The 25,775-nt window shown below is 43.3% G+C and overlaps 1 protein-coding gene across 1 annotated transcript in view; it reads left to right on the top strand.

Moving 5' to 3' along the window:
* The window catches only part of AGBL1 (AGBL carboxypeptidase 1), a 1,225,565-nt gene that overhangs the window by 176,402 nt on the left and 1,023,388 nt on the right, over positions 1 to 25,775 (top strand). Inside the window, exons 12-14 of the mRNA XM_073569145.1 lie at positions 1,485 to 1,568; positions 3,201 to 3,290; positions 13,795 to 13,943. Coding sequence (XP_073425246.1) covers positions 1,485 to 1,568; positions 3,201 to 3,290; positions 13,795 to 13,943 — 323 coding nt within the window. The remainder of the gene's footprint in view (positions 1 to 1,484; positions 1,569 to 3,200; positions 3,291 to 13,794; positions 13,944 to 25,775) is intronic.

The following is a 25,775-nucleotide window of genomic DNA, read 5'->3' as shown; positions in this document are numbered from 1 at the left end:
GGGCCAGAACATCTAGTGTTTGCAATGCTGTCATGTGCATGACAGGGCAGAAAACACTGCTTCTGATCAGCAATGAAATTATCCCCACCTATCAGAGAGCCGCAGTTCCCACACTGTCTAAAAACAAAGTGAGTGCTCAACTGTGATGGGAGGTATAAAAGTTTACCTCCGGTCACTGGTGTCAACTGATGGGACTACAGCTCCCATCATCTGACACCTTTTATCGCTAATAACAGAGAGCGCAGGAGCGGCTAATGGGTGTATTCATTAGCTGACTCCTGCTCTATAAATATATAATTAAAAAAAAAACCTCTGTGGGTTCCCCTGTATTTTTTATAACCAGCCAGGCAAAACTCACAGCAGAGTCCCCCTCATTTTTGACAACCAGCTTTGCTAAAGCAGACAGCTGGGGGCTGGTATTCTCTGGCCGGTAAGGGGCCATGGATATTGGCCCCCCAGCCTTAAAAATAGCAGCCCACAACTGCCCAGAAAAGGCACATCTATTAGATGTGCCAATTCTGGTTCTTTGCCTTGCTTTTCCCACTTGCACTGTAGCAGTGGCCAATGGGGTTCATATTTGTGGGGTTGATGTTACCTTTGTATTGTCAGGTGACATGAAGCCCATGTATTAGTAATGGAGCAGCCTCAATAAGACACCTATCCATTACTAATCCTATTGTGGTACGGTAAATAAAAACAAAGTCCTTTATTAGAAATAAAACAAAACACACTTTTACTTTTTAAAAAAAATAACAAACACAGTTGTACTCACCTAACTCCTAATTCAACCAAAGTCCTCATTCTCCTGTAATAAAACAAAAATAAAAAACAACAATATTCCTCACCTCACCTGCCCCATGCCGTAGTTCATGTCTGGGACAAAAACAGTTTTCAACCTGGACGGTGCCAAGACGCGACCATCCAGGATGATAACCACTGGTGACTGAACTGCTGCAAGCACAGCCTCACTGACTGGCGGTGACATCATCGAGGTTACTTCCGGTCAATGAGGCTGTGTTCCCTGCTGTGACCTCGGTGATATCCTCACTAGCACCATGAAAGTGGTGATCTCACCAAGGTCACGACAGTTCAGCCCGGCAGATAACGCAGAAATTATTTTACCTGAGACGCCACATCATTTTTTTAACTGGAATTTGGCTGTTTTCATTTGACTTTTAAGATGCAGAAAAAAAGTGGAGATATGTCTGAGTTTGATCTGTATCTATGATGTGAACACAAGGGTGTCTTCTGTGTGTTCTCCAAATGTGTAGATTTGGCCTTAGAATTTAGTTTTAAAAGAAGACATCCAATTAGAGATGGCGCCCTGAATGTATCAGGTAATAGTAATTATCCCTTCTATTTATGTTCTTTTCACCTGAGTATATGAGGCTTGTATTTGTCATTAACAAACAAGATCAAATGCAATGGAATTATGTTATAAATTATGAAACTCTGTGCACATATTCTCCATATTGCATTTCTAGGGACAAAATTTTTGAAGACATTCGGAGGTATTTACGACCAAGTGATCTCCTTAATCGGGTTGTGTTTGACTTGGATAACCCAAGGTAATATACATGCTTTCAATGCATTGTGTTACTAATGCTTTATATATTGTTGAGTAGTAATTAGGTAATCGTTGCCCTATTAGAAACACTTGAATTATCAAATAAAAACTATGCAAATAAAGTCTTATTATATATCAAAGAATTAATGTACAATTACAAGAACATGCAAGAATTAATGTGCAATACAAGTTGATACCTCAGACATCCTTTCAAGAGTTCTTACTTGTATAAGGGTTAAATATAAAGATGAGAAATACAATTAGGTATTTTTTAAAAAATGGGCTGTATTTCTTATATTCTTACTGTTGGGGACTAAAGTACACACTATGCTGTTTCATTAGACTGAAGTAGCTCGATCAGAATTACAGTCTTCATATGTAACCCAGTATAAATCTATGGTGACAAACTAATTCTAACCAATGACACACTATGTATGGTGAACCTAAGATCCTTATTGGGACCGATTTATCAAGACTAGCAGCACACATCACTTAATAAACTTCAATAAAAAGCTGGAAGGAAAGTAAAAGCGCAATAGAGTCTTATCTGGGTATTAAGAGATACCTCTAATGAGATTTTACTCAGCAGATAGAGCCCAAACACAGGCTCATAGAAATATTAGCTGCTGCAGATCCACCGGTTTCCTCGTGACCAGCCAGAGCAAAAAAAAATGGGATAAAAAGGTGGATCAACTCAGCGCTGCTTGAAAGATAGACGTCCAAATGGATATTCAGATGAAAAAGTGGCTTTATTCAGATAAAAAAAGCCACTTTTTCTTCTGACTTTCCATTTGGACTTCTATCTTTCAAGCAGTGCGGAGATAATTCACCTTTTTATCCCATTTTCTTTACTTAATAAACTTGACACCTCTTTTGAGCAGCTTGTACCTCCAAAAGGCTACTTCAGTCAAGGACCTGGAGTAGCATTTCTGGTATACAAGTAGCATTTCTGGTGACCATGCCCTCGTTCTCTCATGGATCATCCAATACCCATTTTGTTAGAGTTGATTGAAACTTGTGTGAAAATGCAAAATATCACAAAATGTTTCACAACTCCCCGTTGTGCAATATTATGTATATGTTGGGGTCCCTTACTGAAATAGTCTCTCTAGGCCCAAGAGGATAATAAATGTAAGATATAAAGAAAATACTTATATTCACTTTTCACCTCTCTGACTGCTCCTCAACATCACCTTCTTATCATTCCTGGTTCTGTGCAAGTGTGTGTAAGGTCACAACATTATGACATTTGCTGTGACCTTGCGTGTGCGTGTGCTGGAAGAGCCTGAGCCTTTTGGCTCCATTAAAAGAGAGCTTCAGTGTTCACGGTGGTGATAAGAGCATGTGATGGGACTGGACAGGTGATCTCCAGCTCCTCAAGTATAAGGTAAGGTGAGTATAAGTATTTTCTTTAACCTTTTCATTGCCCTTTGCGGTTTAGAAAAATTGCAGCTAGCGGTTGCCATTTTGCTGAGTTCACATGGAAGCAAATTTTAAAAAAATCTGCATTCTTGCATATGTAGATTTTTGTGATATTCAAATAGAATTAAATTGCATTCAAATATATATATTTGCTCATCTGTATTAATTTTTTTTTGTTATGATGCTCATCAAGATTGTCCTAACTTTTCAGTGTTGCAGAAAGTTCAGAAGAAATGAATTGTCTTAAATTCTTTTCCAAATTTGAATCTGGAAACCTAAGAAAAGTAATACAAGTTCGTGAGTAAGTAACCAAACATGGATGAAAATGAAAATATATGGTCAAGCTAAAGAATATCTGTTTATTATCCAATAAGTATGACACTATGAGAGAAATGATTAAATTGTCAGATATTTGCAGTGATTGAGAAACTTATTACCATCATATACAGTAATGGCTTATTCACAGCATATAACATTAATGCCTGATCGAAGGGCGTCCTTCTCGCTCTGCGGGTGCTCTGATTTTTCAGTTTGTCCCACAAAGCCACCTGTCCATTCAATTCCTGCCTTGATGCTGTGTCTATCTGCTGTTTTATGGGACAGCATTCAGGTAAGTCCTATTCAGGAGATAGATTAGGGTTCCTGGGATGAGATAGTGACCCGATTTATGCCAGAATCCTATGGATAAATTATAATAGTCTATTATAGTAATCCCCTTAAAACAAATGTATGGAATGAGCCAAAGTCAACAATTGAGATTAAAAGCATTTTATTCTGGCCTTCTTCAACATTGGCCATCAATATCAGATTGATAGTGGTACCGCCAGGGCCGACATTTGAGGCAGGCAGACAAGGCAGCTGCCTGGTGCCCCCACCCACAAAGGGGGCCCCCTGTTTCTGCAGCCTCTTTATGAAGTGCTCAGAGGTTGTACAGCAGTGAATAATGCTGTGCATCCTCTGTAGTCCTTGATCGTCTCTCCCAAACCCCCTCCAATCCCCCTTCTCTCTCCCCTTAAGTATCAGTTTAGAAGTTGAGAGTGAGGGGGAGGGACACAGTACAGCAGAGGTCAGACCTGAGGCAGGATGATGTCTGCAGCCCTATGTGTGTCACCTCCTCCTCATCATGGCTGCTCCTACATCTCCTACATCACTGTCCTGAGATCTGCACAAGTGACATCAGGACCTGGTAAGCATACATATATATGTATATCTGTGTATGTACATGGGTAGTATGGGTAGTATGCAGTGTGTGTGTCTGTTTGTGTATATAATATGTGTGCATATATACATTATATAGTATGATTGTGTATATCTGTGCTGCATTTGTGTGTATATATGCATGTACATACAATATATAGTATGTGTGTCTGTGTATATTATATATGTATACTGCATGTGTGCAGTATATTGTGAAATATATGTATAAAGTGTATATGTATGTGAGCATACTGTACATACTGTATATAAGCTGAATGTTTCTGTGTATATACTTTATATTTGTCCTTGTACACACTATATATCTGTATACTGTGTATACAATATGTAGTGTATGTTTCTATATTTATAAAGTATATCCAATGCGTGTACATGTATAGTGTATATCTGTGTATATGTGCTGCATATATAGTTCTGTAACTCTAGTGTCGCCATAATAGGGATCAGCAGTTTATGACTAATGCCTGTGTTTTACATTAGTGCATGTTCACACTGTCTTTTTTTACTGCACCCAGTGAGCTCTGCCTGAATTCCCTATAGAGCCATAGATTGCAATGACAGGAATAGAGTTCACGTGAATTCCACAGGTGCTTTTTTTTTTTTCTGAACGTGTCTGTGTGTTCCAACAGCCAAAGAAAAGTGGACACTTTTAGACAAGAAAACAGAAACAGACTTTGAGGGTATGTGCACACGATCAGTAATCACTGCAGGTTAGATGCTGTGCACTTGTGCAGCGTCCAGATGTTGCACCATAGTGGATGGGATTTCCAGAAACCCCATGCCCACTATACGTCCACAGACGCCCACAGTTCACCCGCGGAGACAGACATGCAGCACATCTTTCCAGACCACAACATGTCTATTTATCTTGCGGATACTTGATAAATCTCACCCAAACAATGTATTGGATGCAGTGAATTCACACAGTTCAGTGATCACAGAGGAGTCACCTGTGTTCAAAAGCCAGTAGCGGACATGTGCTACATCCAAAGTGTCACGGTCCATTTTTGGATCTGTGGCAGATTTGACGTTTCATATTTAAAACTTTTTTCCTTTCAGGCCATCAGGGGTTAATGTCAGATTTTCCCCCGGTGGCTGCTGGTGTAATTACAATGTTGCTGAATTTGCTGATGCAGGTAGTGACCACTCCCACCTTCTTTCAAAAGGTCACCTGATGCGCCAGCTGACTGTTGGTGATACAGGTGTTGGTTTGGTGTTTCCTATTCCCTGTGGTGTTTGTCTTACCTTACCTTGTGTTGTCTTAGTGCAGTGGTGGTACCAGTGTCTTCACTTGCCAATTCTCTACTTAGGGATAGGAGCAGGGCAAGTGAGGGTTTAGGTATCCTGCTCGGCAACGGGTTGAAAAAACCTGTATAGGGATGTTAGTAAGAGCAGGGAATATCCTCAGGTGAGTGCAGGAGGTGTCCATTTCCTTGTTTCCTATCGCAGGGCCCACCGCTGTTAAAGTTTCCCTGGTGTTTCCTCTTGTGTTTTTTGTTTTGCCGCTTAGTGACCGACCGATTGGTGGGTCGTGTCACACTGGTCCAGAAACTCCATGACACAAAGCACTGCCAATTCCTGATAATGTGCAAATACACAAAGAAAATAAATCAGTCAATTTCTGAAAAAAACAAATTCATTTGACCTCTGCTTGTGTCAGTGCAGTCTGACCCCGTTGTGGATTTATGTGAATCCTATTTTAGGAGGATTCAGGCAGAGCTCCCAGATGCACTACAGAAGCGCAGTATGAACAGGGCTTATTATAATATTGTGTGGAATGGTGCCATCTACTATACTATTCCACGCTGTCCCAGTACAGCAGCCAGACATGGACACTGGCCACAAGACCCTTTTTAAAAAAAAAAAAATCCTTTGCTGTCTTTCAGCATTTCTGCAGCCTCTTTTTCCCTATTCAAATGAATGGGAAACAAAAATGCAAGTGAAAAGACGGTGAAAAAGCAGAATATTTCCTGCCAACACTGTAGATCAATTCGCAGTAAAAATGGTGCATGTGACCAGTGTCTACAGGGGTTTTCTGAGAATGTAAAAATAAGCATGAAATAATAAATCCCCCATGGCTAAAGCACCAATGCTCCAGGAGTCTCCGCCAGTCTTAGCACTGGGCTGCAGTGGTCTCGTGACTTCACCATATATTATAGTGGCAAAGTGAATAATAACCATCAGAGACCCCGAACTATCGGCCTCAGAGCCAGAGGGGACTTAGCAGAGTAGTTTGGGGTGACTTTTTTTATCGTTTTTTATTCTGCCGTTTGTGAGGTAAGATGTAGAAAAAGACGGCAATTCTGCTAATGTTTTCTATCATTTGACTGTACGGCCCCTTCACACAACTGGGTATCATGTTTTTCACGGATGCCACGTGTCCCCTATTTAACCTATGGTGCTGCACTCATGTCCATGTTTTCCCAGTAGCACAGATGACAATACAAATCTATGTGTCTGTGTAAACATGCTGTCAGTGTGCTGTACGTGTGTCGTCTGTGTTAAACATGGAAAGTATGTGAGAAGCTTTGTAATTTCATTTCCAGTATCCTTACTGGAAAAACACGGATGGCACATGGACGACAAAGTGATTGAAAACACAGGTGACACTGATATCGGTGTAACACATACGTGTTTTATATGGACATGTAAAGGGGGCCAAACAGTGTTGTTGGTGGAATGTTTCAGTATTGGGGGCACCACTTTGAATTTTGCCCAGGGCCCCATTTTGTCTTGGCACCCAGCTGTCTGAAGAAGTGCTTCCTCCTTTAGAAACAGTGCTATACCATGAGCAATGACTGATACTGCAGCTCTCTATAGCTCAGTCGCATTCAAGTGAATTGCATTGAGCTGCCATAACAAGTACAGCCATGGGCAAATGTATGGTACTGTGCCTGATAAACATAGAGTGGTGAGAGTCTGCCCCTATCCCCACCCCATCGATCTGAACGTGATAACTTACTCTATGAACAAGCTATTGATATCAAAGTCCTGGGAGACACCTGTACAAATAGTCTTTGAAATTACTTGTCTCCTTTGTCCAAGGAAAAAAATCAGACATGTGCAGGAACCCATAGAATAGCATTGGTCCGAGTGCGATCCGATGTTTTGTTGGATTGCATCATTGATAAAGTACTCTCGTTTGCAAGAGCTCTTAAGGTACATAAAAAACTGGAATGAGTCTAAAGGTTTTTTCACACTACGCATAACAGTTGAGTGCCATCCAATGTTTTGTCGGGTAGCACTAGGCCCAGTGTCATACCATGTGGCAGTGTAGATCTGCAAATAGCTCTGATATTGGGATGACACTCACCCATACCCATCTATGGGTGCGTGTGAAATATTGGACTGAGCTCAGATTTTATCCAAATGCAGTCTGATGTACGCTCACAGACAATGGAGAAAGTGGAGACATTTTGTTCTCCATCTTCTGCGCACCTATGCTGTGATTTTCTCATGCAAGATAATTGGATCACACTCTGACGAGACTCAGATTAAACTCTGGCAGAGTTTGAGCCGAGTGACATTAGCGTAATCCGCCCCTATGAGATAATATAAGCCAGAGTGAGCGAACCCTAATGGTGGTAGATCTCTCCCACAGATAATGGAACCCTTGATGGAATATGGGAATACTGCAGGTGGTTTTAAAGGATCCGCAGAAGAGTTAGGCCTCTTTCACACATCAGGTTTTCGCCGTCAGGCGCGATCCGGCGCTTTTGACAGAAACCGGATCCGGCGAAATGCAATGCCGGATCCGGTTTCCCCCCCATTGACTTGCATTTGCGCCTGATCGCGCCGGATGGCCATGCGTTTCATCCGGTTTTCGCCGGATCCGGCAATGTGTCGCGATCCGGCGTCTGGAAAAAACGGTGACTGTAACGTTTTTTGTCTCCGGCGAAAAAGCCGGACACGCCGGATCCGGCGCGTCCGGCTTTTTCACACAATGAAAGCCTATGAGCGCCGCAATGCGCCGGATCCGGTTTTTTGGTCTGAGCATGCTCAGTAGCTCTGCCCACAAGACATATATAAAAGCAAGACAGTGGGACCCACAGCCACACCCAACATGCCACCCAAGAAAGCAACCAAGCGAAGCAGGAGAAGGCAGGAGACCACTGCAGCACCATCCGCACCACCACCACCCCAAATGGAGCAGCAAATAGAACATGCTGAGGAGGGGAGGCCAGCAGCAGATGAGAGACGGTAATTAACCCATTCCTCCAAACTAGGGCTATTGAATATCAAGATATTCATTGGCCCTTTGTTTCTCTTTATTCAACAGCCGCCCAATAGATGCAGCAGCAGCAGCAGCAGCAATGGCAGCAGCTGGAACACCACCCACAGGCATGGAGTGTGGCCACCAGGAAGACAGCACATCATCTTCTGGGAGCCCTCCCTCGCATCGTCAGCATTTGACGGTAAGTTTTTATTTCCAAAATCCATCTTCTCTGTAATATATGTCTATTCATTGCCTTTTATTTCAAAACAGGAATCACAAGATGAAGAGGAGCTCCCAGAAGAAGAAGGAAGGGGTGGACAGACACCTGGAGTGGGCTCACAATTGGTAAGTTTTTTGCATCAAACGCAGAAACACAACATCACACTACACACAACACATAGAAAACAATGTTCTGCAGACCACACACAGCAAACAAATGCCTACATCCAAAGACATAACAATTTTTGTTTTCTTCTCTAGTCTTTCCAATCTGGTGCTTGGCCAAGAGGTCCTCGCAGTGCCTCCCAGGGTCGTCGGCGACAGCAACGCGGCGGTCACCAGCGTGTAAGTATAAATATTTTTGCTTTGTTTTTTTGCACTTTTTATTTCATTTCTTTTGTGGAGGCTAATTATGTTATCTTTTTCTTTAACAGCCTTCACAGCGTGCTCCCGACTCTGACGGTGAGGATGGAGGGATTGATGTGGACCGCCTCATCGATCTCGTCAGAGAAAGGGAGCCGCTCTGGAATATGGCTGACCGCCGCCACGCTGACCTGATCGTTACCCGACGACTCTGGGAGGAAATCTGTTCGCTCCTTGTGGGCCGCTGGGAGGACCTCGAAGTTCGGGCCCAGATTAAAGAGCGTAAGTATATACAGTACCGGTTGCTTGATGTAAACCAGTGTTTCCCGAACTCCAGTCCTCGTGGTCCCCACGGATCATGTGTTCAGGATTTCTATTTACTATGGAAATCCTGAAAACATGACCCCTGGGGACCATGAGGACTGGAGTTTGGGAAACACTGATGTTGTATACTAACCACTCCTTTCTCATTTCAGGGAACAGAATTGTGAATCGGTGGCGGTCTGTGAGAGATCGTTTCAAGAAGGAGTTCAATAAAGAGATGCGGGCCCCGAGTGGATCTGGAGGACGCAGGAGCAAGTACAAGTACAAGTACGCAGAAGCCCTGTCGTTCCTCCGGGAAACAATGGTCACCAGAAGGTAAATATTACACACCACATGTGAAAAAAAATGTTATATGTAAATTTTTTTTTCAGCCAGGGCCATACCATGTCAGTATTTTAATTGTTTTTTTTTCTCTCTTTATTCCACAGCACGGTGAGCAGCACTCGGGAGCCGGCACGATTGGACCCTTCTGAGGCGATCCCTGAGGAGACCGGCACCGAGGGACACTTCGACCGCCCCGGTACATCTGCACCTTCCCAGCCTTCCCACACATTCGACCCATCTGTCCCATCCACCAGCACAGGAGCATCGTGGCCGCCTACATTACATGAAGCTGCTGGTGAGGAGATCGCTTTCCCTTTACCCCACCCTTCTGCCCCTGCCACCTCTAGTACACCTGCGGGTACTGGGCGGCAGCGGCAGAGGGGTCAGGAAAAGACTTATGCGCCAGAGTTCTTGCATCTGAATGCATCTTTCCAGAACTGTCTAAAAGTCTTGTCAGAGCAAATCTCCGCAGGCTATCAGCAGATCAACTCCAGCATTCTGGAGGTGAAGACACTTCTGCAAACCATGCATTCAGAAGCAAGATCTTCGCCAAACCACACCATTTTCAGGTCTGTTGTGGAGCGCATGGAAACGCTCTCTCCTGCCCAGCAGATGCATGTAATGCATTCATGCCACGCTGCTCTCCAGCAAGTTACCTCCCAACCTCCTCCTCCTCCCACCACAGTAGTTCCTCCACCTGCACCCCCTCCAGCCACTTTCCATCCTCCCCCTCCTATTTTTCTACACCCCCTCCAGCCACTTTCCATCCTCCCCCTCCTATTACATACCATCCACCTCCAGCCACTTTCCATCCTCCCCCTCCTATTACATACCATCCACCTCCCCAGCACCATCCACCTCCCCAGCACCATCCACCTCCCCAGCACCATCCACCTCCCCAGCACCATCCACCTCCCCAGCACAAGCAACCTCCCCAGCACCAGCAACCTCCCCAGTACCAGCAACCTCCACAGTACCTGCAAACTCCCCAGTACCAGCAACCTCCCCAGTACCAGACATCTCCCCACTTCCAGCAACCTGCCCCGTACCAGACATCTCCCCACTTCCAGCAACCTGCCCCGTACCAGACATCTCCCCACTTCCAGCAACCTGCCCCATACCAGACATCTCCCCACTTCCAGCAACCTGCCCCGTACCAAACTCCTTCCCCATACAACTTGCCATCAACATCATCTGCTCCTACAGTCCCTGCCCAACCCTCCACTCCACCACCCACCACCTCTTCTGCTTCCCACATGTCCACCCATTCTGTAGTTTTTTCCACACCTTCACCTCTAACTGTTCCTTCCCCACCACGATCCCAGTCCTCTCTCCACACTCCCAGTGTCGAAGTGTCCCGCAGCCCCTACAGCAGTATTTCCACCACACACTACACAGATTTATAATGTGTGTATTTAAATAAAAATGACCAGTTTTATGGTTTCAGTTTTATAGTTTCAAAGTTTTATTAAACAAGTTTATTAAAATTTTAAAAAAGTTTACTAAAAAAAACATTTTTCAATAAAAGTTAAATTATTTTACACTGGTTGTCTGTCATTTCTTTCTGCGGCGAAAAAGGTTAAATACAGGGTATTTAAAAGGTGAAATGGTATTCAAAACTAGGTATATAACTGTGGGTAAATTTTAGCTTTTTGCCACAGTTGTGTTCCTGGTTGTGTTTGAAGCAAAGTATTTCACCTAAAAAGTTGTGTTTATTGTTGGTGATTTCCTAACAATGTACACAACTTTTGTTAAAAGGTGAAATACTTTGCATAAAACACAACCAGGTACACACCTGTGGCCTAAAGCTAAAAATAGAGACCATGACAAGATAGCCAACTTTGGTTGGCAAAGGTATATACTGTTGGTACAGAAGGTACACAAGTTTGGTTAGGGCACAAATCTTTCACACTCTGTCATCCTGCCAGTGTACTCTGCCTTGAGGTGACATAAAGTATAGTGCAAAATTGTCCCTCATTACTGAAACCGTCACAGAACTTCTAGTGGTAATGTCATGGTAATCTTGCAAGGTGGTTTCTTCAGAGGTGTCCTCAATGGAAATGGGTTCCTTGCAGATAACAAAATTGTGGAGTACCACGCACGCTTTGATCACCTCGTCCACAGTTTCTGTCTTGAGGTTGATCGCAGTCAATAGGACCCGCCATTTGGCTGTCAGAATACCAAAGGTACATTCAACCATTCTTCTTGCTCTTGTGAGGCGGTAATTAAAAATGCGTTTTGGTCTTGTCAATCCTCTGCTAGAGTACTGTTTCAAAAGGTGTTCTGACAGCTGGAAGGCTTCATCCCCTACACAGACAAATGGCATAGGTGGACCAGATGTTTGCGGCAGCGGTCTAGGTGGTGGGAACTGGAAGGTGTTTCCATACAGTTTACGCCCCATGGCAGACAGTTTGAAAACTTGAGAGTCATTGGAGCGGCCATAGGCCCCAATATCAACCACAATAAATTTGTATTCCGCGTCAGCGATGGCCATGAGGACAATTGAAAAATATTTCTTGTAATTGAAATATTCCGATCCCGATCCAGCTGGCTTTACAATGCGGATATGTTTCCCGTCCACAGCGCCCAAGCAGTTTGGAAACTGACATATCTGTTGAAACTTGTCAGCAATTTCAATCCACCTCTCTGTTGTTGGCTCTGGTAAAAACTCTTCAGCTAAGGAGTCCCACAGTGCATGGCATGTGTACTTCACAATTCCAGATATGGTGGAAATCCCGAGTCTGTACTGGAAATACAGTGACGAAAGGGATTCTCCAGTTGCAAGAAATCTGTGGGGAATTAAAAAACAATAAATTAGTTTTAAATCACAGCATTACATACCAAAACTGACCTATAACACTTGGAGATACAAATTACCACCAACAAGATTGCAGTGAAAGTGTGCTCTGATGCGATCATATCCAATAAATGTGGCTTACCTTAAAGTCACCATCAGACGCTCTGCGGGTAAAACAGAGAAGCGGCAATAGGTGTCCGCTTTTCTTATGAGGTGTGCAATGCGCTCCACCAAGTAATCAAAATTCTCCATTTTCATCCTAACATATCCAAAAAATTTATCCGGGTTTCGTCGAAGGTCCATGCATAGTGTAGAATAGACCCCACGCGTCATTCTCTTGGCTGTGATGGGGTGGATCCACAAACGTCGTCTACGATGCCTGATGCGCTGCTGTCTCGCTCTCTCCTTCTCCAGAACAATCACCCTCAAACGATTTGCCTCCGCTGTAAAATCCGCCAAATTCTTCAAAATATTTCCAATGACAACATCCATCTTCGCCAGTAACTTGCTCTTCTCTCCAACCTGCACTTTCTCCTCTACAACCTGTCAAAGAAGGGCTGTAGGAACATGCTATATATAGTTTTCCAGTAGCCAATCCCGTTCGGAAGGCCACAAGGGTCAATTTTAAAAACCGGATCCGGAGTAATCCGTCGAAAAACGGATAGAAAAACGGATGAACCGGATGAGACGGATCCGGTTTTGTCTGTCCAGAAAAAGACGGATCCGCCAGAAAACCGGATCCGTCACATCCGGTTTTACGAAACATTTGCCAGATCCGGCGTTCCGGCACGACGCCGGATCGCGCCTGACGCCGAAAACCTGATGTGTGAAAGTAGCCTTTCCCTACATATAAATGTATGATTGACAGAAAGTGGTCAGGAAACTACTCTGTCACCTACTTTTTATCTATGACATTTCTGTAGGCAAAGCGGAACTAGTTTTATGCATTGATACTATGACAGTTCATTAGATGGAAATAACAGGGATGAATGGGATTTCCTGACAAAATTTAATTTTACAAACACAGGAGTTGTCTGTGTCAGATGTATTGGAGCACGGAATAGAATGACACCAACGGAATTAGAAAAATTAGTGGGGCTTAAAATGAAAACCTAGTCACAGAAAAGACTTTGTATGAAGAATAAGAGTTGGCAGTTTCTCAAAAAAATGAATAGAAATAATGGACATGTAAATAGCAGTAGGATGTAATGACTATTTTTGCTCGTCTCATTTAAAAATATGTTTGAGATTTATTATGTGATTGTAGTAACTGTACCAATAAATATACTTCATATGACTATAAGTTGTGAAAATAGATTATTATACTTAAATCTTTTTCCACTTCAGGTTTGAATATGACCTGATCATGAATGCAGATGTTAACACGGACCAACATCACCAGTGGTTCTACTATGAAGTTAGTGCAATGAGAGCTAATGTTCCTTACCGCTTCAATGTCATTAACTGCGAAAAGGTGAACAGCCAATTTAATTATGGTAAGCACCAATGGGAATGGAAGAATTCCTATACAGGCTCCACGTGTAAAGTCGTATATTGAAGGTTTATAGGGCAATTGAAAAGATTAATGTTTTGCTGTCATTTGTGCTCTAAGTTGTACACAGCAGGCCATCATAGCTATAAGTGGTACACAGTAGGACAAAACAGCATTTCCTACTAGACCAAGAATTCATCAGCAATTGGAAAAACCTTGACAGTAGCATGCCTCATGAGCGAAAATGTATGTCATTGATTTAAGTCTAAACAGTTTATATATTGTATAGTTGTAGCACACACAAGGTTTGCACTTAGATGCTAAGTCTATGTTTGCAGTATAATGGCTTTTATCTTAAAATGCTAAAATGTGTGTAATTATTATTTCTCTGCAGAGATAATACAGTATGTCCAATACACATTGATTCATAGTGCAAAAACAAAAAACAAACAGATTACATAACGTCTGCGTAAAGCTAATGAATGCAAATAAACTGCATAAGGTGTTTAAGGGTAGGTTCACATTAGCATATTTTCAGTCCAATTGCTGTATGGGAAAAAACGGCGCTCAAAGCAATGCAGATTTTTTTTCACGGAGCAAATCTGCACATGAAAAAAAAAATTGATACATGCCCTTGTATCTTCCATGTGTCAGATGAGACTCCTCAATTGAAGTCTTTGGGTGCTTTTACAGATATATTATATGCAAATTGCCTCTTCAGAAAGAAGGAGGACTTTTACTCTACAGCGCCACCTATTGGTAGTTGCGATTCTACAAGTCACAATCAACCCTTTAACGAGTCTTGTAATATGACTTAAGATAACAGCCAAATCAGAATCTCAATTTGCAGACACAGTGTTTCGAGCTACTGGCTCTCATCAGTGCAAAGTATGAGATCTGATTTGGCTAGGTGAGAGGCTCTGACTGAGGTCTAAGGGGTAAGGTTTCTCCTTGAGGAGAGTGACATACCAGCTCTGGCTTGTCAAAGTAAGGAGGCTTATTCGCCGTGCAACGCTCATCTGGGAAATTTTATATGCAAATTGCCTCTTCAGAAAGAAAGAGGACTTTTACTCTACAGCGCCACCTATTAGTAGTAGCAATCCTACAAGTCACAATCAACCCTTTAACGAGTCTTGTAATATGACTTAGTTTAACAGCCAAATCAGAATCTCAATTTGCAGACATGGTGTTTCGAGCTATTGGCTCTCGGCAGTGCAAAGTATGAGATCTGATTTGGCTAGGTGAGAGGCTCTTTCTTTCTGAAGAGGCAATTTGCATATAAAAATTCCCAGAGGAGCATTGCACGGCGAATAAGCCTCCTTACCTTGACAAACCAGAGCTGGTATGTCACTCTCCACAAGGGAGAAACCTTAACCTTTACAGATATATTGTCACATACAAACTGTATTTTGTCCTGTAAATTTGTAATGACTGCTGCTATATAAAAAAGGATTGCATATGGATGAGAATTATATATATACTAGATGGAGGCCCGATGCTATTGCATTGGGAGGGCGGTAATGTCACGATGGGGGCAGGCTTTGCCGCGTTGAGAATCTCTCCCCCATGTGTTCACTCATCTATCCACTCTCTTTCCCCATGTGTTGACTTCTCCCATCTGTGCTCTCTTCTTTGACCTGTCTATACCACAGCTCCTGGGCAGGGGAGGAAGCAAAAGGCAATACTGACATTACAGCAGGAGAACACAGAGGATACACTTGTGAGGTAAGATGTTGTTTAAAAACGGTCATTGAAATATTTCACCTCACAAAATGAATCCTCTGTGATCCCCTGCTGTAATGTCAGTATTGTCTTTTGCTTCCTCCCCTGCCCAGGAGATGTGGCATGCTCTGTACGGTCAGACACAGACAATTTTTAAAATGAACTTTCACTCATGGGAAAACCCCTTTAATGTGACCGTCTTCCCACATTGCCCATCTGCCGCCGGAAACAGCCAGATGATTCACTGCACCTGCGCTGAATTTGCACTGGTACTGTAAATCAGACTGCTGCCATCTTTGTGCAGACAGATAGCGGCGGTCACATTAAAACTGGGCATGCGTTCCTCCTGTACAAAGATGGTGGCGGTTAGTGAATCATATGGTTGATCCCAGCAGCGGCGTGTTTGCAACGGTGTTCCGCTGGTGGTACCATGCAAGTCGCTGTATACGGCGTATACAGTGTGTTTGTGTGTGGTGCATACGGAGTATTCAGTGTGTATGTGTGTTTGTGGTGCGACGGTGTTCCACTGATGGTACCGCGCAAGAGGCTAGTGCCACAAGCAGTTTCCATATTGAGGCACCCATCACTTGGGTGTCCCAATATGGTGGTTGGTGAACTTTTGCCGCTTGGAATTCTGGGATTCAGAGACATCTGTACAGAACAGGATGTGAACACATTGCAAGGTAAGTATATATTAGATATATACAGCTCTGGCAAAAATTAAGAGACCACTGGATCAACATGTTAGGGCAAGGCAAGTTAGGGCAAGTTAGGATAGGATATGGGTTGAACTATGGGTTGAACTAGATGGACTTAAAGTCTCCCTTCAACCTTAATAACTATGTAACTATGTAACTGCACAGTTTTATAAAAGTCAGCTTCTCTACATGTCTGACAGCCATTCTATTCCAGTGTCAGCTGAATTCCAACCAGAGTACACCTCATTCTACTTAATGTGCTTCTGATTAGGTGATCACCTGAACCAAATCTTATTTAATGAATGAAAGTATAAAAACCCTGCTGTGGTGATCACAATCCTCTTGCAATAGGAGAAACTGGATGGCAAAGCAAGTGCTAGTAATATCCCAAAAGTAATGAAAAAATAACTTTTAACCATGCAAAGGAGTTGAAAAGAAAAGTCTTGAGTGAGGAAAAGAAGGGCTCAATTCTGGCTTTACTAGCAGAGGGATATAGTGAGCATCATGTTGCCTCCATCCTTAAAATTTCTAAGACTGCAGTCCATTACAACAAGGTTAAGCAGCAGACATTGGGGTGTTATGATTGGGTCACTGAGGAGGAAAGAAAAGCCAAGCTAAGCCATAGAAAACCAGAGAGGTTGGTAGCTAAGCGGATTGCAGACCCCTGATCCTATCCACACAACTAGCAGTAGCCGTGGAGCGTACCTACGATGATCCTAGACTCCTTGACACAGCCAGAGAGCTAAATAAGCCTAAAGCAAGAAAGGAGAAATCTAAACTGCCCCAGAGGAGACCCCCAAAGGAATAGATAGCCCCCAAACATATATTGTCGGTGAGACAAGATGAAAACACAAACGCAGGTAGGAAAATAGACAAATGATGGGGCCCACACTAACTAGACAGGACAGGAAAGTAAAGACTCTGTCTGCAATCACGCAAAAAACCCTGCAAAAAATGCCCAACACATCTGATAGAAAAATACTGAAGTTACTAGACTTCGCCCATTATATCAACACTCTGGTATATTCTGAAAGCAGAGCAAAAAGAGGTCAATCTAATAAGGGACAAAAACAAGCTGGCACAAGCAGTAAAATAAGGATAGAAATTCAGCACAGCCCCAGCCGGAGCTGGCTGATCACACAAAACTGAAATAGACAAAACCAGATCAAATGTGAACAATAGCAAAAGAACACTTAGCTGAGCATGCAGGGACTGAGCTGGAAACTAAGACCTCAGGAGGCAGGAAAAATCACCAGCAGGGATAGGGGGAGTCGGCTGTCTTAAATCCAGTCAGAAACTCCAGATCTCCAGTCATCCTCCTCATTATCAGGTGGCAGGCCTCTGTTAATTAGATCAGCTCCACTACCTCCAGTAACCACCAGAGGGAGCCCGGAAAGAGAACTCGCGACCCCTCTGTCAATATAACCAGCTCCACTACCTTCACTAGTAACCAGAGGTAGGCCAGAGAGCGGATTTACAACATTGGGGATAATGAAGATACAGACAGGCAGAGGGCGAAAATGACTCTCCACTGACTGGGATGACACTCAGCAACTGCAGAATGACATCAAGTGACCTACAAAAAGAGTGGCAAAAGGCAGCTGGGGTGAAGTGCAGAGCAAGAAGAGGCTCCTAGAGGCTGGGCTCAATTTATGTAAAGCTAGAAAAAAAGCCTTTCATCAATGAGAAGTAAAGGAGAGCCAGGCTGAAGTTTGCCAAAGACCATAATAATTGGACCATAGAAGACTGGAGTAAGGTAATCTTCTCTAATAAGTCTAATTTTCAGCTTTGCCAAATACCTGGTTGTCTAATGGTTAGACGGAGACCTGGAGAGGCATACAAACCACAGTGTCCTGCACCCACTGTGAAATTTGGTGGAGTATCGGTGATGATCTGGGGATACTTCAGCAAGGCTGGAATTCGGCAGGTTAATCTTTGCTAAGGATGTATGAATAAAGCCGCATACAAGGTTATCCTGGAAAACAGTTGATTCCTTCTGCTCAGGCAAAGTTCCCCAATTCTGAGGACTATTTTTTTTCCAGCAGAACAATGTGCCATGCCACACAGCTAGGTCAGTCAATGTGTGGATCAAGGACCACCACATCAAATCCCTGTCATGGCCAGCCCAATCTCCAGACCTGAACCCCATTGAAAACCATTGCAATGTAATCAAGAGGAAGATGGATAGTCATAAGCCATCAAATAAAGAAGAGCTGCTTAAATTTTTGTACCAGAAGTGGCAAAAGGTCACCCAAAAGCAGTGTGAAAGACTGGTGGAAAGCATGCCAAGATGCATGAAAGCTGTGAATTAAAATCATGGTTATTCTACAAAATATTGATTTCTGAACTCTTCCTGAGTTAAAACATTAGTATTATTGTTTCTAAATGATTCTGAACTTGTTTTCTTAACATTATTTGAGGTCTGCAAGCACTGCGTTTTTTTTGTTATTTTGACCATTTCTCATTTTCTGAAAATAAATACAAAATTTAGTGCTTGGAAATTCGAAGACAAGTTCTCAGTAGTTTATAGAATAAAAGAGCAATTTACATTTTACTCTAAAATATACCTATAAAAAGAAAAATCAGACAAAATGAAAATTTTGCATTGGTCTCTTAATTTTTGCCAGCGTTGTATATACAGCTCTGACAAAACATAAGAGACTACCACATCAAAACCCAGCCATCGGCAGTCCAATCTCCAGACCTGAACCCCATTGAAAGTAACTGGAATGTAATCAAGAGAAAGATGGATAGTCACAAGCCATCAAACAAAGAACTGCTTAAATTTTTGTACCAGGAGTGGTATAAGGTCACCCAAAAGCAGTGGAAAGACTGGTGGAAAACATGCCAAGACGCATGAAAGCTGTGATTAAAAAATCATGGTTATTTCACAAAATATTGATTTCTGAACTCTTCCTGAGTTAAAACATTAATATTGTTGTTTCTAAATGATTATGAACTTGTTTTTAGCATTATTTGAGGTATAAATACATATATTGTGACAGCCACTGGCATGGTATGTGAAGGGTGATATGTGTAACTGCACCTGCTGCAGTCAGTGATGTAAAGCCAGAGTGTTTTTTTTTCCTCCAGCACATTAAGTGCTGAGAGGGTTAATAACGTATTTTTTGTGCTGGTTTTAGTGGACCTTCATAGAGTAGGTGGGCGGAGGTCCACCGTGTCCCAACATGCAGAATTCTGCCAGGACCTGTGTGAGGTCAAGGACATGTGATCATCACGTGTTTGACATTAGCAATATATTACATTGGATGAGTTTCCCTCTTAGGCTAGTTTCACACTAGCGTTCTTGGGCACAGCGAAGGGCCACCACTAAGCCCCGCCCCCGGCTACGCCCCCTCCGGTCAGTTCCTCCTCTGTTCGCATGAGGCTTCATGCGATCAGCATATCCTATATTTAGCGTTGGATACGTTGATCATGCGCTGTCTGATTTTGCTGGTGCTGCGCCGTTTTGACGCTGTGCCCAGAGCACAAAAATGCAACACAGTGCGTTTTTGTGCGCTGGTTGCAGCGCCAAAAGGGCGCAGCGCCAGCAAAATCAGACCAGCGCACGGTCAGCGCATGATCAGCGTATCCAATGCTAAATATAGGATACGCTGATCGCATGCAGCCTCATGCGATCAGAGGAGTAACTGACCGGAGGGGGAGCGGCCAGGGGTGGGGCTTAGTGGCAGCCCTGCGCTGCGCCCAAGAACGCTAGTGTGAAACTAGCCTTAGAGGCTACATTATCTGCTATAATGGTTAAGATTTCCAGACATCTTTTCTCTGCATATACAGTATATAGGCTCTTTAAGTTACATGTGATGAAGCAGTTACATATATTTATCCACATTTTCAGATATTTCTATGAATACAGAACCAAGCTGTGTTCACCTGTCATCAATATTTCTGATGTATACATAAAGAATCCTACAAACATAGAATATAACACATCACACTACCCTGTTCAGTCCACAAAATCAGGAAGGATGGCAAATAAAGAAGCTCTCCTCCCATCAAAGTTTTTATCCTCTTAATATATTGCAGTCATCATATTATATAGCACTGTGTACTTACAATTGCTCATTTTACCTTTCTACACAGTTAATTCTTCTCTTTTCCATTAGGCTATGACATCATGTGATTATAAACTGACTAGCTGAATCCTCTATGTAGAAACAGGAGGTCATTTTCCCTGTATGAGTAATAACTGCAAAAGTCCCTGACAGGGGGAGGAGCAGCTGTGTCAGAAGTTGAAGAGGAGATGATAAATGCAGGAAGAAGGCTTCCTGTTTCTACACAGTATTTAAATCATATGATGTCAATAGGGCAGCCATCAAGGAATTACTGCCCTGAATGGCATATGGGGCCCGATGAGCAAAGGGGGCATGCATCAGGCCCGTCTCTTCTGCTCACCAGGCTCCATCTGAAGGATTCTGCCGGTGCAGGTACTGAACCTGCATCCGAGACGCAGGTTCAGTTAAACTCTATTGCCGTACTGACCCTCACCACAATAGTTAAAATCAGAGGCTGGTAGCTGACATCAGTGTGCATTGTCATTCACTGGTGAATCCACGGTTGAAATGCCTGGAGGGAAAATCACCGCTGCACCGAGGCCAGGTCAGGAGAAAGGTTTTTTTTTATGAAAAGCGGATGCCACAATATGTTTCAATGTCAGGATGGAGACAGATGGACAATGAGTCTCCATTTTGCCCCATCTGTCTCCATCCTGCCCCATGATCCTTCACCATATGACATGGGGCAGGATATAGACACATGGTGCAGGATCATGGGGCAGGATGGCGACATGGGGCAGGATGGAAACATGGCTCAGCATGGAGACAGATGGTGCAGGGAGATTGGGCAGGATGTAGACAGGTGGGACAGGAACATGGGGCAGGATGGAGACAGATGGGGCAGAATGGAGACAGATGGGGCAGGAACATGGGGCAGGATGGAGACACATTGTGCAGGATCCTGGGGCAGGATGGATATGATGGAGACAGATGGGGCAGGATCATGGGGCAGATGAGGCAGGATCATGGGACAGATGAGGCAAGATCATGGGACAGATGGGGAAGGATCATGGGACAGATGGGGCAGGATCATGGAACAGATAGAGGAGGATGGAGACATGTGGCAGGATGGGGAGATCATATGGGGCAGGATGGGGAGATAATATGTGTCAGGATGGGACATCACATGGGGCAGAATGGATACTCATGAGGGCAGGATGGGAGAACATATGGGGCCAAGATGGGAGAACATATGGCTGGAGCCAGTAATGAGAAACACGGGGCCAGGGTGAGGGATATTTTTACCATAGTGGCTAATTAAGGGATATTATTACTGCAGTGAGGTATTAATTTTATTTTTTGAGGATACAGTTTTAAATGGGGGGCAGTCCTGTTACTGTGTAGAGAGACACTATGTCACTTTTTTCTTCATCTGGTGTAGTGTAGAAGTTGGGAAAAAATTAAGTAATGTACTCTGCAAGCGGTGCTCTAGATAACGTATTTCCTGCAGAGATGAGCCCTGGCTGGAAGAAGTGATGGCAGTCTGTGCTGGATCAAGATGAAAAGCGAAGATGAAGGACTTCACCTACAGACGTCACTGGTGAGTCAGTGTATTACTTGTACACTGATGCTATATACAGAGGTCCTGTGTACATGTCACTAGTGATCGATATCTGAATTACCTGTACACTGACATAATATACAGAGCTCCAGTGTACAATCTCAGTGATCACTGTATTACCTGTACACTGACACTATATACAGAGCTCCTGTGTATAATGTCATTGATCACTGTATAACCTGTACACTGACACTATATACAGAGCTCCTGTGTATAATGTCATTGATCACTGTATAGCCTGTACACTGACACTATATACAGAGCTCTGATGTGAATTCTCTCTCTGGCTTCCCTCTGGTGATTAATGAAGATAGTGGAGCTGGTCAGATTGAGAGTTCTCTTTCTGGGCTCCCTCTGGTGGTTGCTGGAGGTAGTAGAGCTGGTCTGATTGACAGAGGCTTGCCACCTGATAATGAGGAAGATGATTGGAGATCTGGGGTTTCTGATTGGGATTTAAGACAGCTGACACCCTCTATCCCTGCTGGTGATTTTTCTCTGTGCCTCCTGAGGTCTGATGTCTCCTGCGCTTTCCCTGCATGTTCAGCTAAGTGGTTAAATTGCTATTCTGTTTGCATTTGATCTGGTTTTGTTTATCTCTGCTCAGTGTGGGTCAGCTAGCTCCAGCTGGGGCTATGCTGAATCACCGCCCATATGTTACTACATGTGCCAGTTTGTTTTGTCCCCTTTTATATTGGTCTCTTTTAGCTTTGCTTTCAGAATATACCAGAGTGCTGATATAGTGGGGGGCGAAGTTGTGCGACTTCAGTGTTTTTGTGCATCAGACGTGTTGGACTTTTTTCAGGGTTTTTTGCGTGATTGCAGACAGTGTCTTTCCTTTCCTGTCCTTAGTCAGTGTGGGCCCCATCGTTTGCTCAGTCTATTTTTCTGCCTGCGTTTGTGTTTTCATCTCATCTCACCGACAGTATATGTTTTGGGGCTATCTATTCCTTTGGGGTCTGCTCCGGGGCAGATTAGATTTCCCCTTTCTTGCTTTAGGCTTAGTTAGCTCTCTGGCTGTGCCAAGGCATCTAGGATCATCGTAGGTACGCTCCACGGCTACTGCTAGTTGTGTGGATAGGATCAGGGGTCTGCAATCCACTTAGTTAACAACCTCTCTGGTTTTTGTGGCTTAGCCTGGGCCTGCTATCCTTCTCGGTGACCCATTCATAACAGAATCACCAGCCTAATTATAGACTCTAGGGCATTCTAAAGAAGGAAATAATTTAAAAACAAAAAAAAGTGTCAGCTTTTTTGGGGGTTTTTTGTATATTTTTTCAACTTTTTTCTGGGGCCGTAGGAGGATATTTTTTGTCTAAATTTAGACTAAGCAATTGTCTGATCGTGATGATCAGCTCGCTGCTGAAGTGTGGGGAATTTCTGCTTATCTCGCTCAATCATCTGCTGTTGAACCAAAAATCCCTACTCCTGATGTGTTTTCTGGGGATCGGTCTAAATGTTTTAATTTTAAGAATAATTGTCAATTATTTTTTGCTTTGAAACCTAACTCATTGGGGAGCTCTGTGCAGCAGGTTAAAATTTTCTTCTCACTGCTACCCGGCGATCCCCAGGATTGGGCCTTTCCTTTGACACCCGGAGATCCTATTCTGGCTAATGTGGATGCGTTTTTTCAAGCCTTGGGGTTGTTGTATGATGAACCTAATGCTATTGATCAAGCTGAGAAAACTTTTTTGGCATTGAACCAGGGTCAGGATTCTGCAGAGTTATATTGTCAAAAATTCTGAAAGTGGGCAGTCCTAACTAAATGGAATGATGATGCCCTAGCAGCTCTCTTTTGGAAGGGTTTGGCAGAAACCGTAAAAGACGTTATGGTGGGATTTCTTGTTCCCTCTGGTCTTGACGACTCTGTCATTGGCCATTCAAATTGATCAGCATTTACGTGAGCATAAAACTACAAGAGAGGCATTTGGAACGAACTTCTGAACCCATGCAATGTTAATAGGGTTTTGTCTAGGGCGCAATGTCAGGACTTTAGAAGGCGTAATAAGTTGTGTTTTTTCTGCAGGGACGCCTCTCATACTATTGCTGTCTGCCCTAAATGAGAAAAGCATTTTGCTCACACATTTGCGGTGGGCAATGTACAGCCTAAGTTCCTTTTTGCGATTACCCTGTTCTGCTCCTTGTCTACTTTTTCCGCTAAGGCTTTTGTTGATTCGGGAGCAGCTTTGAATCTGATGGATTTGGACTTTGCTAAACGTTATGGTTTTCCTATGATACCCTTGCGGACTCTTATCCCTTTGAGGGGTATTGATGCTACTCCCTTGGCGGAGAATAAACCCCAGTTTTGGACCCAGGTGATAATGTGGGTCGCCCCAGACCACCAAGAAAATTGTACATTTTTGGTGTTGCACAATTTGCATGATACTATTGTTCTGGGTTTCCCTTTGTTGCAAACTCATAATCCTCTTTTAGATTGGATATCTGTGCCTGTGGTGAGTTGGGGTTGTCAATGTGTTCTTAGTGACACTCCTGTTTTCTCCACCTCTCCCCAGTCTCATGATATTCCTGACTATTTGGCTGATTTTTCTGATGTATTCACTGAGAGTAAGTCTGCGCCTTTGCCTCCTCCTAGGAGTTATGACTGTGCAATTGAGCTAATGCCCGGGTGTAAATTTCCCAAGGGTCGGCTTTTTAACTTGTCGGTACCCGAACATGATGCTATGTGATCTTATATCAAGGAGTCGTTGGAGAAGGGTCATATTAGACCATCCTCTTCACCTTTAGGTGCTGTTTTTTTTGTGACGAAGAAAGATGGTTCATTAAGGCCATGTATTGACTATCGTTCCCTTAACAAAATCACCGTTAAATATCAGTACCCGTTACCCCTGATTTCTGATTTATTTTCCAGAATTAAAAGTCCCTGTTGGTTTACCAAGCTTGAACTCAGGGGGGCGTATAATGTTATTCGCATCAAGCATGGGGATGAATGGAAGATGGTGTTTAATACTCCGGAGGGACATTTTGAGTACCTGGTGATGCCTTTTGGGCTCACTAATGCCCCTTCTGTCTTCCAGTATTTTATGAACGATATTTTCCGGGACTTTGTGGATAAGTTTTTGATCATTTATCTGGATGATATTTTGATCTTTTCCAGTGATTGGGTTTCTCATGTGGAACATGTCCGGACTGTGTTCCGGATTTTGAGGGAAAATTCTCTGTATGTTAAGGGATCAAAGTGCCTCTTTGGTGTACAGAGGATTTCATTTTTGGGATCAATTTTGTCCACGTCGGCTATTGAAATGGACCCAGCCAAGATACAGGCCATTTATGATTGGGTTCAGCCCACTTCTTTGAAGGCTCTCCAGAAGTTTTTGGGTTTTGCTAATTTCTACCGTAAATTTATAAGTATTTTTTCTGGTATTGTTAAACCACTGACTGATTTGACCAAAAAGGGCACTGATGTGGTGAAATGGTCTCCAGAGGCAGTTTCGGCACTTCAGGAGCTTAAGCGGAGATTCACTTCTGCTCCGGTTCTTCGGCAACCTGATGTCTCACTGCCATTTCAAGTGGAGGTAGATGCTTCTGTGATTGGTGCAGGAGCCGTTTTGTCCCAAAGAGATCTGGTGACTTTTAAGATGAATCCTTGTGCCTTCTTTTCTCGAAAATTCTCCCCATCTGAACGTAACTATGATGTGGGGAATCGGGAATTGTTGGCCATGAAATGGGCATTTGAAGAGTGGTGACATTGGTTGGCGGGAGCTAGGCATCAAGATGTAGTCCTCACCGACCACAAGAATGCATGGGTTCAGAAGTTTGTTCGAAAG

The sequence above is a fragment of the Dendrobates tinctorius genome, unplaced genomic scaffold, assembly GCF_039654945.1.
Source record: "Dendrobates tinctorius isolate UK_male_01 unplaced genomic scaffold, ASM3965494v1 ptg000022l, whole genome shotgun sequence".
In the NCBI taxonomy this organism is placed as follows: Eukaryota; Metazoa; Chordata; class Amphibia; order Anura; family Dendrobatidae; genus Dendrobates; species Dendrobates tinctorius.
The sequence above is the reverse complement of the archived record's forward strand: the minus strand, read 5'-3'. Positions and strand labels throughout refer to the sequence as shown.